This window comes from Gopherus flavomarginatus, chromosome 8 (genome assembly GCF_025201925.1).
Source record: "Gopherus flavomarginatus isolate rGopFla2 chromosome 8, rGopFla2.mat.asm, whole genome shotgun sequence".
Classification (NCBI taxonomy): Eukaryota; Metazoa; Chordata; order Testudines; family Testudinidae; genus Gopherus; species Gopherus flavomarginatus.
In genome coordinates this window covers 82,068,808-82,085,891 of record NC_066624.1, presented here as the reverse complement: position 1 = coordinate 82,085,891, position 17,084 = coordinate 82,068,808, and the positions used below count along the sequence as shown (strand labels likewise).

Sequence of the window (17,084 nt, the reverse complement as noted above, 5' to 3'; positions counted from 1 at the left end):
GAAATAGTTCATAGGTTATAGTCCAATGTCCAAATATCATATTCGGGGCATACCAACATAATGGGGACCTCAGTCTTGTGATTCAAACTTCCCCTGATGAAGCCTAAGCAGATCTGAGATGACAGAATCCAGGACCCAAGGATCTTTTATACAATTTCATGTCTTTTGAGGAGCTGGGAGTTCTAAAGGTAATTAGCATGACTTTGAAGGAGGTCCATCACTGGTACCTAGGTATAGAATTAACATAAGGATGTTTTCTTGTTCCTCCACCAGTCACAGATTTGTTATACATTTCAAAGAGAGATGAATAGAGATATCCCAGGTTTACAATTCATTTAAATGATAAGATGTTCTTTTGACCTCCAAATTATCAGAATACAGCAAAGACAGGGACTGTTGATTACATTGTTGACCCTACTCATACATATGTAAATACACAAAAACACAAACATTATCTCACCACGTGCCTTTTGAGGGTTATTTATTTTGCAGGATGTTTTAACCCTTTCTAGCCATGTGTCACAGTCACCTAGTTCAGTGCAAAGAGGCTTGCAAAAGGTCTGACCTATTATCTGCTGCTACTCTGGAATGTAAAGCTGAAACATTCTTAGTAGCCTTCTCACCCTGAGAGTGAGTCCAACATTGTTAAATTTCTAAAATTTTGGCTTGAGTGTATAGTCTTGCTCCAGTGACACACATCCTGATGTTGCTTCAACCCATATTTCAGTGTTGGCTGTGCAGGATTTTATACATTCCAAGTCAAAATAAGGATAAAATACCTTCAAAACAGATACTATGAAGCCCATCTTGCACCATTACCCAATGGAACAAAGTTACCTCGTACCAGGTGACTTTCTAATGCACAAACAAACTGTACTTAAAACCTTGGATAATTTTCAATGGTTGCATAAATCAGAGTGGAGATGATTCTTAGTGCAGATTTCACTGTATTGTTTTATATATTAAACTGTGTGCACCTCTATCACAAGTGGCATAAAAATTTGGCTGAATGCTGACTCCCTCATTTTTTCAAACTGAAGTCCAGGCATAGGGGATAAGTGGAGACCATTGATTTGTTGACAGGTTTTCTTCAGTTCTGTTTAACAAATGTTAATTTTGTTTGTGGTGATACTGTTGCATTTTAAAAGAATCGTTTAACTTTTCTCTAGAAAACATTATGTAAAACAGTTCCATGTGTTTTTTAAAGCTATTAACAGATAGTAGTAATCTTATTGAAAGAATTTTTGGGGAGCTATGAAGGGTAGCATTTCTCATTAAAATGGCAATTTTTATATTTAATATTAACTTGGAGCCAAACGATGAAGTTCTTCATTATACAAAATGTCCATTAAATAAATGTTAGTTTTGTTTGGTTAAGGGCACCAGAATTTGATCCATTGTGAGTTGAATCAGTGATGCTCAGTAGTGATGACAGGCACAGAGTGTCTTTATTCCTTTGTGCTTGTATCCCATTTCTGAGCATTTGGCCTGCCAATATTTAGATCGTGATGGATTAATTGTAGTACAGACTAGGAGTCTGTAGAGGATTTGTGCTTAAATTGGATGTTCTATAATCTGCTTTTTTTACTTCCCGGAGTTGCCACACACTTGCTACATATTTCACTAGACTGTTCATAGCAAAATTGCTTACGCTGACTTGTTTTGCATTAACTTGAGAACACATTTAAGATCTTTACTCAGAGAAACCTGGAAGATAGCTCATGTTCTGAGGGCTGTCAGTTACATTACTGTTCCACTAACCTGTCCAGACGAGTAAATAAGCCATTATTTTTACTGCCTTTTGAAAGGTATGCTGCTCTGTTATTTTAATTGCAAAAGTTGCTGTTAGAGGATAGACGATCAGATTCAAAAGAATAGTTGTGTTGTTTATGACTGTAGTCATGGACAAAGCTAACCTTTATGAAATTACCAGTAGTGATACTGTGGAGAGAACTGTAAAGGAAATAGACTCTTTAAAATAAAATGAGGGGCTTCATTAATGTTTTTCCTTCCTTTAGGAAATAAAGAATTATAGACTATTAATTATGAATATTAAGCAGTAACGTTTTATTTTAGCAAACGGAAAAAGTGTCTTATTTTGTTTGTATGTTTTTAGTGTCTTGAAGACTTTTATCCACGATCCCCTTGTAGAGTGGAGTAAACCAGTGAAAGGTAATACAAAAGCACAGGTGAATGAAACTGGGGAAGTTGTCAATGAAAAGGTCAGTTGCAAGAAATTTTTTCTACTCTAGAACTAACATTTCATTATTTTATATTTCACAGTATCATCAATTGTTTTGTTCTAATTTATGCAAAGCATTACTTTCCTGGGTTTTTTTCTTCCAAACCTATTCCAGCTGTTTTTTGTTAAATATCTCTTTGCTGTTGTTTAATCCTTAAAATATGAGACTGATACTTCAATAAAAACCTTCATGAGACCTACTGTACCCTTTTAGCATCATTCTCTAAGGCTGTGTCTATACTGATAAAATTAGGACCCATAAGTGCAGCTCGATCTACCGTGGAAGCTGTAGTGTAGAGAGGGCTCATGCGTTTTTACCAACATGTTCTCCAAAGCTACTGAATGACGTGGTGATGATGCCACTTGAGCCCTGTCTGTGCTCTGGATTCCGCTGTTTCTACCATCAGTGTATCTTAACCCCTCCAGAGTCTGGAATGGAACCTAGTCTCTTGCTCAGAGTCTGGAATGGAGTCTCTTGCTCTTTTAACAACCTAGCAAATTACATATATAAAATTACATTAAAATAACATTATTAGGGAGTGCCAGCTCTGCAATAGTTATGGTTGAGCAGCATTGTCTGTTTAAAGGTCCACTCTTCTAAGTACTGTAAAATTCACATGCTTACATGGATTGTCTTGAAAATTTCTGTGCCTTATGGGGATGCTGGCTAGAGTTTATTATCTAAATTTGGATAATGTAAGCAAGAGATTACAAGATATGGTCCTCCCCACCTACCCACCCCCAACAAAACCCCACCATTTTACAAAATCGGCCATGTGTATGTATGTGGGTGCACGCACACGGCACATGTAGGGCTCAAACTACGGCTCTAATTGTTCCTCAACTGATCTCAGTCACTAGACATGTTACCTAATGCACAGCATACACTGCCGTTTGAGGAAGCAATATTAAAAATCTTATTAAAGGAAGATGTTAGCTCTCTAGAAAGGTATGTGCCAAAAGAGATTGAAATGTCCATAAGTGGTAAGACTATGGGAAGAAGGTTACCAGACATTATTGTCACAGTATCTGAGTGGCTCAAAGGGATAATTTGTGGTAATTGAGCCTGAGCTACACCTAGGCATTGTGAGTTTAAACTGCTGCCCTTTTCAGAAATCTATGACTTATCTGTAGGCATGTTGCTATTATGAGCTTCTGTTAAACTGACTTTATAGTTTTGGGAAATACGCCCTGCTAATTTGTACAGGAAAATTTAGAAGGGTCTCTAACTAATTTCTGAAATTACATATTTTCTACACAAAGTTATTGATAAGAGATTATGAAAAGAAGTAAAGATCCATGACAGTCAGTTTGGATTTGTGGCAGGCAAGTCAACAGTGGATACTATGTTGCATTAAGATTGTTCGTGGAAAAATATAGGGAGAAAAAAGGAAAACCCTGCGCATACTATTCATTGATGTTGAGAAGGCTTAGGCCACATTCCAAGATAAGTCATCTGTATAAGAATGAAACAGATAGTCTTCATGTATCAGACTCATCCAGGACATATACATGGATGCTGTTACTACAGTTTGAAGGCCATATGGAAAAATTGACTAGTTTCCAGTAAGAGTAAGAGTCCATCAAGGCATGGCACTAAGCTCCTTTGTGTTCATGCTGGTGCTTGAATCACTTACAGAAAACATCCAGAGACTCGCACCCTGATGCATGCTTTTTGTAGATAATGTAGTGCTTGTGCAGGAGAACAAAAAGGAAGTGGAAGAAGATGGAGGTGTGTACTTGAAAGAAATAGTATGAAAATCAGCAGAAATAAAACGGCATGTATGGTGTGTAGATTCAATAATGTCTTGCAGGAAGACAACAGGACTGTGAGTTTGTCGGGATCAGCCACCATCAATGGTACAGAAGTTCAAATACCTAGGTTCAGTAGTTCAGCGACAACATTTATAAGCAGAACAGGAAAGGCATGGGCTAAAAGGAGAGAAGAGAGCAGAAAAAAGTAATATCTACACAACAGTAATTAGACCTGGCTCTGAATGCTGGGCACTGAGGACAGGAGCAGATTTCAAATACAGTGGAAATGAAAATATTAAGATGGATGCTTGGAGTTGTAAGGATGGACCGTATTTAAAATAAACGAATTATGGGAAGTGTAAAGATGAGAGAATCCAGGCTAAAATGGTTTGGCTATGACAAGACGATCAGAAGACTATATAGGAAACAGGATGTTAAACGTAGATGTGGAGAGTAAGAGAAGGGTTGAAATACCCAAAACTAGATAAATGGATGTCATACAAAAGGATTTGACTAACTGCAAAATATCCAAGGAACTGCTTCAAGTCAGATTAGAATGGAGGAGGATTTGAAGAGTTGAACCCATGTAGATGGGACTAAGCTTGAAGATGACACATGCTGTGTGCAGATATATGAAAACTGTTGCTGGGCATGATGCTACTTTTCCACCTGGGGGACTATTATAGCAGAGCACCAGGACTGTCCAGCCACCTCCAGTCTCCCTTCCCACCTACTGGCTCCCAGTACCTCACCCCGTTTTTCTTCCACCAGTCCGTCTGCTCCTAGTCCTTAATTTATTTCCTGGTTTTCAGAAGTTTAAGTTTAGCCATTCGCCATATTCTTGAAAGGCATGAGGATTCACTGAACAATCTTAATTCTGCACTAATGAAGCCTGTGGGCATTTAATTATTACAGTTGCATAATGAAGCACTCAAAAGTTGGAAAATGCAGCATTTGCCTGTGCAATCTTACTTGGCCCTCTTATGCATATGCAGTATGATAGTTTTTAATTATCTGATCACATAATATTTTTCCACAGGTCCCCGCCTCATTCTGTATACTGAATGAATGATGCTCACTTAGTGAACAGCTATTCGATATTTTGTTTTCTTGTTCAGTATTTGACACCCCAGACCTTATTTACTGCACACTATTCAAAGCTTGCTCTGATAACAGAATTTATTTCCTCATGAGTCTTTCCATGATACTCTTCGCTATAGTATCTGAGGGCTTCACAAATATAAATGAATTTATTTTCAGAACATCCCTGTGGAGATTAAGGAATATTATTACCCCCATTTTCCAGATGGGGAGCTGAGGCACAGAGAAATTAAGGTCAAAGGTATCCACTAATTTTGGTTCTTCTGTTCTATTATGTATAGGCTTTTGTACCATTCTCATCGCCGTAGTATCCGGTACCTTCCAGTAGTGCATTAAGTAAGATGTCTACATATCTGTCATGTGGTGTTCTCCCATCCTCTCCTGAGGGAGAAGCATGTGCAATGGATGTCTTGGTTTGCTAAGGGTTTTTTTGCCCTGCCCTCTCTCCTGCAAATGTGAAAGACCTAGGACTGATTTTTCAGAGTTCTTGGCATTATATAGCACTTTATATGTTTGGAACATAGCTCCCATTGATTTCATTTGCAGTGTGAGTGCAGTGCAATTATGAGTGGTCTGCACTTCTGCAAATCAGACCCCTATGGTCTCAAGTCAGGCGCCGTGAAAATGAGAAACACACAGTTCATGATCACTTGTGAAAAATCTGGTTTAAGTGACTTGGCTAGCATCACATAGAAAGTCTGTGGCACAGACAGGGATAGTAGAATTCTGTCCTCCAGAGCGGTGTTCAAGTGTCTTAAGCTGAGACAAGCCTTTCTCCTCCTGCAATCACTTGCCTCATTCACTATACACCACCTAACTTCTGCAACAAATGAGGCAGGAGTCCTACAGACAACAGCCTCTTTCACTTCAGAACCCTGATTCATCCTCAGAACAGGTCTGTCATGCACTTAATGAGATCCTGTGGGGGAGAAAGGGTATGTGAGCAGCATCAAACATGTCATTAAAGTCTGTACCATAATGAGGCTGAGTTAGTATAAGGGGACTGAAGTAAGTTTGTACAGCCAACTTGAATTCTGGCATTTCCTAACTCTTAAGAGCTTGACCTTACAGTCTTACTGTTCTTCTAATGTAGTTTTTTTGTGTTATACAATATACAACATCAATGAATGAGTGATCTTATTAAGGAATATATAGCTTCTTTCCGTGTATGTGTATGGCATAATAGTTGTGTGTTTTGCCTGGTTGAGAATTAGTCAAAATACTTTATTTGGCTCAAGTCTGGTTCATACTTGCAGACTCATTTTTTGACACCAGTGGAAAACTCTTCCAATCTGGCCCACATTAGATCAGTCCAAAAAAAACAAACCACTATTTTCAGGTAAAAAATTGCTTTTCGGAACGTAGTATATCTGAATGTTTTCTGGAACATACTTTTTTGACTACAGTTTACTCTTGGCCTCTGTGTTACTGAGCCATATACATACTGTGATGATGAAAGAATTTATATAGAATAAACCACATTTCATTGCTACCTGCTTCAAAAGGTGGTGCAATAGCTTATTCAATCTTTGATAAGGTCTAGTTGTAAAAGTAATGCTAAGGCTATAGCTTGCCCAACAAGCAATCAGTCCTTGAGAATGATTTACTTTGTTCATTTTCTTCAAACTATTTCCAGAAAAAAGTTCATAGATATTTGTATATTAAATCTGTTTGTGGGATCAGGAATACATGTTGTAATCAGCCAAAATTTTATTTGGAAGAATAGGAACTGGACGTGTGAATTTTAAGTTTTCTTTTTCCTTGTTCGTAGGCCAAGACTCATGTCCTTGACATAGAACAGCGGCTACAGGGTGTGATTAAGACTAGGAACCGGGTAAAAGGATTGCCCTTGTCTATTGAAGGTCATGTTCATTACCTTATTCAAGACGCAAACAATGAGAACCTTCTCTGCCAGATGTACATGGGCTGGGCTCCCTATATGTGAAATACTGTCTTCACAAACTTATGCTGCTATAATTTTTTTTTACAAAACGTTATTGAATTCTTTCTTAGTCACTGTAATATTTTCTACAATTACTACTTTTGTTTTCTGATTTTGTGCATATCTACATTGCAACTTAATATGCAGCCTATGTAATATATACTATATAGTTGTAGTACATATGCTGTGTATGTTGTATACACATATAAATGCACTCATTGCATTATATGAGTTTGAAGATACGTACATTTATACATAGATATTTGTATTTATGGAGACTGTTTTATGTATACAGAATACAATAAATGAACTACTAAACAGAATATACAGTAATCTCAACGATGCATGCGTGTGGTTTCCTATATACTTTACATTCATCTACAATATTTATGAATGTGTATGTATACTCCCATATCTAAGCAGGGTCAAATTAGCTTTATAAAATGTTTTATATATATATATATATATTTTAAGGGAGGGAGATAAACTTATTCTATTTCTAATTAATTTCTTGTGTAGGAGACAAGTTGATATTTAAAAAGAGAATGTATATAAAATGAATTTTGTATCAACATAGTTGAAATGGGATTTTTACCTGTAACTATTCATGTACCTATTTCAGAGGGGTTTTCCAAAACTAGAAACTTTTTTGCAAGATATTCATTCTTACCTAGGTTTCTCTGAAAATTTGCTATTGCTAATGGGAAGCCCCCAGGCATTTTAAACTATTGTATCAACTAGTAGCACCTGTTTGACCTCTAAACCACCCAGTAGAGCATAATATGGCATGTCACCAAAAGGCAGGTTTGTGGCATGTCACACAAACTCCTCCAATTGAAGACAATAGCATTTCCTGATTTAGCCTTCTGAAGAGACTGAGATCGTTCATGCCCTTAATTTCTTTTACTTGTACTTTGTTTTTACACCCCTCACCTCTGCTAGAAAACATCATTTTGTGCACTCAAACCCACCTTACTTTGAGAAAGACCTCAGCCCCTACAGAAACAATTTTATAGCCTCCCACTAAGAACCCAAATAGAATGCAATTTGTTATACTGTGACCATTATTACCTCTGAGCACCATTTGAAAATAACACTCCATCCCTACTGTTCCCATTTCCCACCCCCACCAAAAAAAACCCACCTGGAATTAAAAGGTGCATACATAATCTGAATTAAGGTAATCAAATGGCCTGTATTCTAATTCCCTGCTCTTTACATATGTATTATCTAACTTAAATTAAGCTCTTTGGGACAGAGATCTAGTATTTGTCTATGAAGTGTCATGAACATGTATGGTGCAGTAGGAGTAATACATTATAATGGAGAGAATCATTCCTTGGATCTGTGCACAGAATAGCCCCTCCACGCATGCCTGGATCTCCATCCTTCTGTAAGTAAAGGGATTGAGGGGCCTTTGTGTTACTGTCCCTTCACACCATAAGGATCTTTTTGTTGGTGGGGAGGGGCAAACTCATGTCCTGAAGCTGCACTAACATCCTTGCCCCAGCCTGCCATACTGTGAAACCCAATTAAGGGGAAACAGAGAGAAGTGGTCAGAGGAATCTTTAGCAGTGACTCCATTGCTGCAGAAAGAGCAGCCCCTCAGAGCCATTGCTCAGGCACAGGACCCCCTGCTTGTAGCATCTGGACAGAACCCCTCGCTTCCTCCACTATTGGCAAATCTATTTCCCATTCCTTTCTTGTAGGTTTTCCCATGTGAAGCAATTTTCTAGCCCCTGTTATTTCCCACTCAAGTCAAACAGAATTTTTCTAGAAACAAAAGTAAGTAATGTGTTTTTTAATATATTCAATTTTCACTGACGGGAGAAACGACTGTCCAGAGTGCTTTCTAAATCAGTAACAAAAGAAAGTATTATCTGTGCGACACTGGGCTAGAAAATATTGTGGCAAATCTAGTATATAATTTTTTAAAGTTTCTTCTGTTAAGAGGCAGGCATACTTCTGTACTAGTCCTTTATGTAGCAGCTATTGTTCTGCAGCCAGATGCAAATGGTCATTCCTAGTTAATCTGAATTTCAAATAGGTTGCAATGCCCCTCTGAATTTAAATACTATGCAGAACTGTAAATATCTTCTCACCATTGTTCTCCTGGGAACCTGGACAGTCATCTAAAATAAGAGAACATTAAAAATGATGCTGAAATGGATTAATGCTGTCCTGTGAATACATAAGCTTGCCCAAACCTGCTTCCAGGAATATCAGTTTTTAAAATGCCATCACTTGGATTCTATGCTGGGTAATTTTTGTACTAAAATAAGGTAGTGATGTATGATGCATAAAATTGAAATGTAAACAACACTGCTGAGCTAAAGCTAGCTTGGAGATTCTTATACTGTTTTACATATTCTGATTAAGATCTGTACGTTTGAAATAGAACTGGAATTAACTATGCAGTTTCTACCCAGTCCCTTATGAGCCCTGTTTTTTCTAAATACCTATATCCTCTTCAGTATTGCCTTATTTATTTGTTCCTTGTTTTTCTACTTTCTCTTTTTTAATTTGAAAAAACACAAATTCCTTTAAGATGTTTCCTTCTCCATTCTCTGCTTCTTATGCAGTCACCCCCAAAACCTTGTGTACAGATACTGGTTTCATCTCTCAATTCAGTATCTCATCTCTCCTCTCCCTTGTACCCTTCATCCTCGGAATTTCCTCCTCTCCCTTCTGTTTTCTCTTCTGTCCTTCTTAAGGTGGCCAATGGAGAACCCTTCTGGCTAGGTTGGTGAAAGGGTAGCCCTCTTCCTGGAAAGGGAAACTATAAGGCCAAGTGACCAAAAGCTACAGGGGAAGCCACTGTGCTGTAGTCACAGCACAGAGTGATGCTGCAAAGCTGGATTTTCTGCTGGGCATGAGCCTAGCTGGTGCTTTCGTGATATCAGTGTAAAAGCTGCTGTGCAGCACTCTGCACAACTGTGCAGGAGGGAAAAGGAACTTCTGCACACAACTGATGACCAGTGCCTATGATAGGAAGAAGCTGGAAACAATCCCGCCGTGACAGGTTGCACCTCTCATCTGGGATGCCACTTGATGTGCTGGGGTCCTACTGGTTCTGCCAGTTCCACCAGCCTGGGTTTCCTCACCCTGTCTTAGCTGGGCCAGGCCTTCAAGCTTTCTCTGGCATACACACAAGTAGAGACACACCCAGCTGCAAGTGGACACAGAGACACTGAGATTAGCTGTGTGTGGGAGGAATCAGCTTGGACATTCACATGGACACCTCCTTTGGGGTATAAACCCAAAATAATATAGTTTTGCACTGTACAGAACTCTATACAACATAAGCTCATAAATTCATCCTCTCCCTCAATGTGGAGGAAGATATGCACAACTTCTTGCCCCCCCCCCCCCGCCACAGTTATAAATTGCACAAATTGGGTTTTATAATAAAAACAAGTTTATTAACTACAAAGACAGATTTTAAGTCATGATGAGGGATAGCAAACAGAACAAAGCAGTTTACTAAGCAAATAAAACACAAATATGAAGCTTAAGATGTTAGAGACTGGTTTTAAGAAGTAATTTCTCACCCTAAATGTTGCTTTTGGGCAGAATGCAAGTTAGCTATGATGCTTGCAGCTTAAATCTTCAGAAACCATATTCACACACCAGATCCCTTTTCCAGACAGCACTCATCTCCCCTCCCCACCCTTGTGTCTTTCTTTCTTACATCTTTCCAGCTGTCATCCTGGGTGGGGATTCAGTGAAGCATGAACCAAGATCAATTTACTCCCCAGCCTTAAATAGAATTTACATAAGGCTGGAATCTTTTGTTTCCCAGTCTTGACCTCCCCCTCCTTTTAGTGGAAAATCACTAGAAGTCCAAGATGGTGTTTAGGACCAGGTGACATGACAACATAACCAAAGCAAGGTCCCAGGACACTTCTCAGGGCCAGCATGTCCTTTGGTCCATGCTGCTTCCTGCAGCCCCATTGGCCTGGAGTGGCGAATCGTGGCCAGTGTGAGCCGTGATCAGCCAATGTGGATGCGGCAGGTAAACTGTCCCAGCCTGGCCCACCATGGGGCTTACCCTGGTGAGCCACGTGCCAAAGGTTGCCAGTCCCTGGTGTAAGTAACTCAATGATCCAGGAAACATAATGGGAACCTTTCAGTCCTTGGTTCGTTATCTAGCTCAGCTCCTCATTTAGATCTGCCTTGCAACATTCTGCTCCCCAGGCCTGATCTACACCTGGGAAAGTTTTGAAAAGCTTCTTGCTTGCTAATGCTTTTTTCAGCATCATGTTTATTAGCTCTTTTCCCCGCAGGGCTAGATAGCATGGTGCTGAGCCCAGCAGCTGTAGCCACTGGGTTACCTGCATCTGAGTTCTTAGCACTGCTTAGGCCTTTGTTAAGCAAGGGAACAGGTGTTTCCTAGCATAGGCAAGCTCCACTCAACCAGGGTGAGTGGGGTTTGGTTTTGTACAAGCATTAAAGGGGAAGGTGGATGGATGGCAGGTGGGTTTGTACATTTTCATACCAATTTTGCGAAGCTCACATAGATCATTGGCCCTAGGGCAGCGCTGGGCTGATGTCTTGCTATGGGTCGCTAAAGAGCCTTGCCCGCTTATGGCCCCAAACTTGTACCCTCTGTGGGGTGCCTGCTGGTGGATATGCTTGTGCCCTAGGGTGACCAGATGTCCCGATTTTATAGGGACAGTCCTGATTTTTGGGTCTTTTTCTTACATAGGCTCCTAATACCCCCCCCCCCGTCCAGATTTTTCATATTTGCTGTCTGATCACTCTATTGTGCCCAGCTGCTGCTGGACAGGTGTCCGTACCTCGCACGCTACCTGTGCCACTCACTAACCCCAGCGCCGGTGTGGTGGCGCGGGAAATTCTGCCAGGGGGGCAGCTTGAGTTTGGGCTACTCCGCCGGCGGCCGAGGCAGAGAGGGCAAGTCTCTCGGTGACGAGGTGGCCCCGACCGGGCTAACCCCGGTAGGTCCGCGCTGACGCACCGGCACGTTCTGAGTGGGGTCACTCACGAGACTGTGGCGCCCGGCCGGCCGCGCTGGCTCGTCTCCCGGGGGAGTGGGGAAGCGAGCGAGCTCCTGCACCGGCCCGCAGGGCTGCCCCAAAATCGGCGAGTTGTGAGGAAAGACGCTCTGTCTCCGCCTCAGTCTCTATGGGTGGAGTCGGGCCGCTCTGCGCCGCGCTCTGTGGTGGCTGGGCGGCCTGGCTGTCAGTAGGACGCGCCGGAAGGAAGCCGGCGGTGGGGGAAGGGCTGTTTGGGTCCGGTCGGGCTAGGGTAGGCGGCGGCCATGGGGGTCCCCAAGTTCTACCGGTGGGTCTCGGAGCGGTATCCCTGCCTCAGCCAGGTGCTGAAGGAGCATCAGGTGAGCGGCGCTGGGCCGGGGGTAGCGGGCTGGGGGGTGCCCCAGCCGCGCTCCGGCCACGGGAGAGTGTCCCCGTGCTTCGCCGCAGCCAGCTCACTGCGGAGGGCGGCCCCGCTAACGGCTCCAGGCTCGTGTGCGGCGCTGCGCTGACCTGCCTCGCCCCCGTGAGCAGCCAGGCCGCTCCCGAGGGTTCCCGGCAGGACACGGTGCCAGGAAGCGAGCTCTGCAGCGGGCCTCGCTGACACGCCTCCGCAAACACAGCTGCTGGGAGGCTGGGGCTGGTGCCAGCCCTGCGTTATGGGGAGAGCAGTGCCTGCTCGTAGCCTCCCGCGTCTGTTCGTTGATTTATTTTTCTTTCTCGGAACACGTCTAGGTCTAGTTCAGCAGCTCCTTAGTTTGACCTTTTATAACACGGCATAATAAACTTGCTAGCAACCACCACTAGCTTCACCAGCAACCCCTCTAGGTACGTTTGGAAGGCGCTTTTCAAAAGATAGAATGCAGCTGTTTTGTTTAACAGCATTGCTTGGATGTAGAAGACAACATCATGGTGCGTTTTTTTTTTAAGCGCTTAACCTTGGTCCAACTCCGGTTCTGTGTAAGTAATTGAGGGTGGTCTAAAAGTAAGTAAAGTAGACTTCTAAATATTATATGTTTAGGAAACGTGGACATATGTTGCTGTAGTCAACATGTTGATGTTTATTAGAATAACTACATATTATTTTAAAGTAATTTAAAGAGAGGTTGAAAATCATATAGTTAGTGGGTAGAGGGCTTGTCTATGCATTTAAATTAATTCAGAATAAGGTAGGAAATTAAAGCAGATTCACTATTCCCGATTAGCTCCATGTCTGGATGCATTTATTCTAAATCATGTTAAACTGATTCAGAATAAGGCGTTCTTATTCTGGAATAAGAGTATCCACACATGGAGCTAATCAGGAATAGCTATTCTGGAATGATTCCCCAAATAGACAAACCATAAGTAGTTAAGACAAAAGAATGGAAAACAGAAGACTTTCAAAGATGAAAAGACAATTAAACTACTAATCTCTTGTCCTAGATCAGTGGTTCTCAACATTTTTATCATCTAGGGCTGCATATGCAGCTCTCTATATTATAGGGGCCACATCCACACAATATATGTACTACCTGTATGGCCCTGAGAATGTCACATGGGCCGAAGCTGTGTGCTGGTTGGGCCACAGGTTGAGATTCACTGCCTTAGATAAAGGGACAGTAATATCCTAGTCTTTGAAATTACCAGAGTCTATGCTGGATTCTCAGAGGGGGTTGAAAGCATAAAACGATGTTGGTTAACAATGCCTCATCATACTCCCAGTCAACTGTTTGTTCATTTTGGCTTTATCTGCCAAGAGTTGCACCAACTTAACATAAGGTGTGATTTTAAAATGTTTAGTTAAACCAGTGCAGAAGGCTTTGTAGACACTCTTATTTTGGTTTTTATGAGGCTGTCTACAATTAAAAATACTTTTCTCATTTAGCTATACTGGCAAAACCCTTCTAGTGTAGATACAACTATGCCACCAAAAAGTACTTCTGCTGGTATAGTTTATTCCAGTTCAGTGAGCAAAATTGGCTATATTGGCTGAAGCACCCTATTTTTACAGTATAACTGTCTACGCTAGGCCTTTTGATAGCATGCCCACAAAACTTTTAAGTGTAGACCTGGCTTTATTTTAGTTTCGCTTAAGTCATCGATTAATAACAGGTTTAAATTAAACTGCGCCTGGCTTCCACATGGAGCATCATAATTGTTGACACTTAAGCTACTCCTCATTTACATGTGGTTCTGATTAAACCAATTTCTAACATAGTTTAGTCAGATAATGTAGACAGAACCAAACAAAAAGTTTAAAATTCAACATGGTTCTTAAAATAGTTCCTTAACATAGCCTAGTGTAAGTGAATCCTTTACTTTAAAATGGTTTAAAATGCCTTTTAAAATAAAGTTGCATTCCCAACTGTGGGAGAAGCCTCTTAGAAAACTGATTTTTAAAACTACGTGGATTTTAGAGCACACTGAAATATTGCACTTAAACAAGAAATTTTGGTCTCAGGACAAAAATTCCAAAATAAGCTCCCTGCTGAATGCAGGCAGAGAGCAAGGAACATGTAAAACACACATTCAGCTGGGCATGGGTTTAATGGTCACAGCATGTCCTCTTGAGTCATCCAGTTACTATGACAACACATTACCAAAAAATTCTCTGGCTGTTGACTCTGGCAGAGTCTTGCTACATATGCACATTTCAGTCTCTGGTTCAGCAATTGAGCACAAGCCGACCTGTAGATACAGACTCTAAGATTAATAACTTTTTCGGTATTGCTTCTCCAAAGGAACATTGAATGCTGTGCATTAGCTAAGAAGTATACCAAATAACTAAGATCAGTTGAGTCATTAGTAGAGACTGTAACTATGTCTACACTGCCATGGAGTTTAGACTATGGAGGTCTGAATAGGAATGTGCACCAAAGTACTGCGCTGTAACGCCTCTGTTTAGATGTTGCGGGCACGAACTAAGAGGTTCCTAGTTCACATTAATGTAGTGCTGTTTGAAGAGGACTGCATTAACGTGAACTAGGAAACTTTTAGGAGCCACAAGGTACAGCAAATTTCAAGGCAATCCAAGTAAGCACGTGGTGGATTTTAGAGCACTTAGAGGAGTCTGCTTTTAAGCAGAAAACCATGTAGTTATGCCTTCTTTGGGGCTGTACTGTGTAAGTTGTTTCTTTGAAACAGTAGGATAAAAAGTGTATTGTTAGAATGGGCTTTTAATATGACCAGCTAGCAGCCATTGAAAATATACAGTGCCTTGTCTGTACTAGACTTAAAGAACTTGTTACTGTGTTTGCTAACACATGCTAACATCATGCCTTCAAATCCTGGTCTAGACAACACCTAAAAAGTACTGTTAAAATGTGTTAGTTAACACGTTCTGTGTGAAAGAGAGACTCTGTCTGAAGTAGATAAAAAAAAATGTTTTTATAAGCCAATGTTTGAACTCTGACATATTAGCACAGTGCCTCGTGTATCTACACAGTCATTCTGGTTATTTATAACTAATTTTTGTACCACTCTTTTTTCAGTGTCAGTTTGTTGCTTTTAACTATAGTCTCACTGAACAAAAAGAAGCAGTCTTCACTCAGCGCTCTTAATTACTAGGTTTATTCATATCAGTGTGTAGAATTTATCATCTGATATCCTTTATGAAAGCCCTAGTGTCCTCCTAGAATAGAAACTCAGCAGCAGCCACTGCTAGCAGAACCAGATGGAGTAGAGAAAGGGACTAGCTGAACCTACTTGTTCACCCTCCCCGCTTTCTTTGTGGAGCCAGCCTGCAAAGCACCATCACAGCATAAAGTTGGTTGTGGGAATACAGTCCTTTACAGCCTGGGGAGCCTTGTTTATGTCAGCAATTCATGACTCCGTGGGCTTTTTTGTAAGGTTAGGAGATTGATTCTTTGTGGGGTCAACTTTCATAGGCTGATTGACTATATAACTTTACCACCAATCTTAAGGCTCTTTACATGGAAAAAAGTAGAAATAAAGGAAAACTTTTGAGTATTTTATCCATCATTCAACCAAGAGATAATTCCATGCTGTTCAAGGAAAGAAAATTAACTTTTAGTACCCCCAAAATTCCTTATATGTCCAGAGATACTACGTTGTGGTCTTTTTGAATCTGGAAGAAAGACTAATTTATGAAATGTCCACCCTTGGTCTGTTTTCTGGAACCAGAAGGGGAGGTGCCTTCTGCAGATTGACAGTTTCCGGTGATCAGTTGCCTGAGTGCAAAGCCAAGAACCAGGAGCAAGATGGAGCATTAATTTTTGGTGACCAGAACATTTAGGGCTTTAGTAATCAATAACTTGGTGCTCTCTGTATTGATTTTGCTGAGGCATTATGCATTACCAAGTGTGGACAGGTTGACTGAGTTAATCTTGTTGTGGAAAACCTCCAAAGTCTAATTGAATCATGAAATTTATTTTATCCTCTTTTGCCATCAGAGCAATAAATTTTTTAGTGTTACTTATTTGATTTTGTTTTTGTTACTGCTACTTCCTTTTGAACTCTTAAAGTAAAAACGTTCTGTAGGAGGCAGAATTATGTCATGTTAACTATATCATAGTTTTCCATAGTTGTTGGAAGAAGGGCATATTCTGCATCTCTTTTAAATAATTGGCAAGTACGGTGTGATTTTTTTTTTTTCATTCAGTTAATCACTACAGGGAGAAACTGTTTTGTTTATTTCTTGGAACTATTCACATTTTTGTCTTTACACATTGTACAAATAAATGTTTGCCTAAATTAATATTATAAAGTGTTCTTCTCACTATTTATCTTTATTGCAAAAAGATGCAGGATCATTTGTATACTAACATTTAATTACAAAGACAATTATGAAATTGAATTCAGACTGGACATGTTTCACTATTTTTATGTTTGCTACAGTCCAGCAACAACATGCTAGTCTACTTGTTATCCAGTGTGTACAGTATTTTAGTAGAGAATGAGCAGGTATTGCATGCAGATAGAAACCATTAAACATGTTTCCCTTCTGCTGGTATCAGTCAGGAGCAACTCTGTTGAAGTTGAAGGAGTAATATTGGTGTAAAATGTGGGTAAGAGAGGAGAGAATCAGGCCAGGACAGTGGTAGTATGA

The 17,084-nt window shown here is 40.5% G+C and overlaps 2 protein-coding genes across 7 annotated transcripts in view; both read left to right on the top strand.

The window, feature by feature from the left end:
• Positions 1–7,379, top strand: part of ATR (ATR serine/threonine kinase) — a 72,693-nt gene extending 65,314 nt beyond the window's left edge. For 3 of the 5 annotated variants that reach the window (XM_050965767.1, XM_050965765.1, XM_050965769.1), the window contains exons 46-47: positions 2,117–2,222; positions 6,870–7,379. In XM_050965767.1, coding sequence (XP_050821724.1) covers positions 2,117–2,222; positions 6,870–7,043 — 280 coding nt within the window. In that variant the 3' untranslated portion in view covers positions 7,044–7,379. The other 2 variants (XM_050965768.1, XM_050965766.1) reach the window with 2 other exon arrangements.
• A 4,663-nt stretch (positions 7,380–12,042) lies between these two features.
• Positions 12,043–17,084, top strand: part of XRN1 (5'-3' exoribonuclease 1) — an 86,609-nt gene continuing 81,567 nt past the window's right edge. For both annotated transcript variants that reach the window (XM_050965786.1, XM_050965785.1), the window contains exon 1: positions 12,043–12,396. In XM_050965786.1, the coding sequence (XP_050821743.1) occupies positions 12,322–12,396 (75 nt within the window). In that variant the 5' untranslated portion in view covers positions 12,043–12,321. The remainder of the gene's footprint in view (positions 12,397–17,084) is intronic.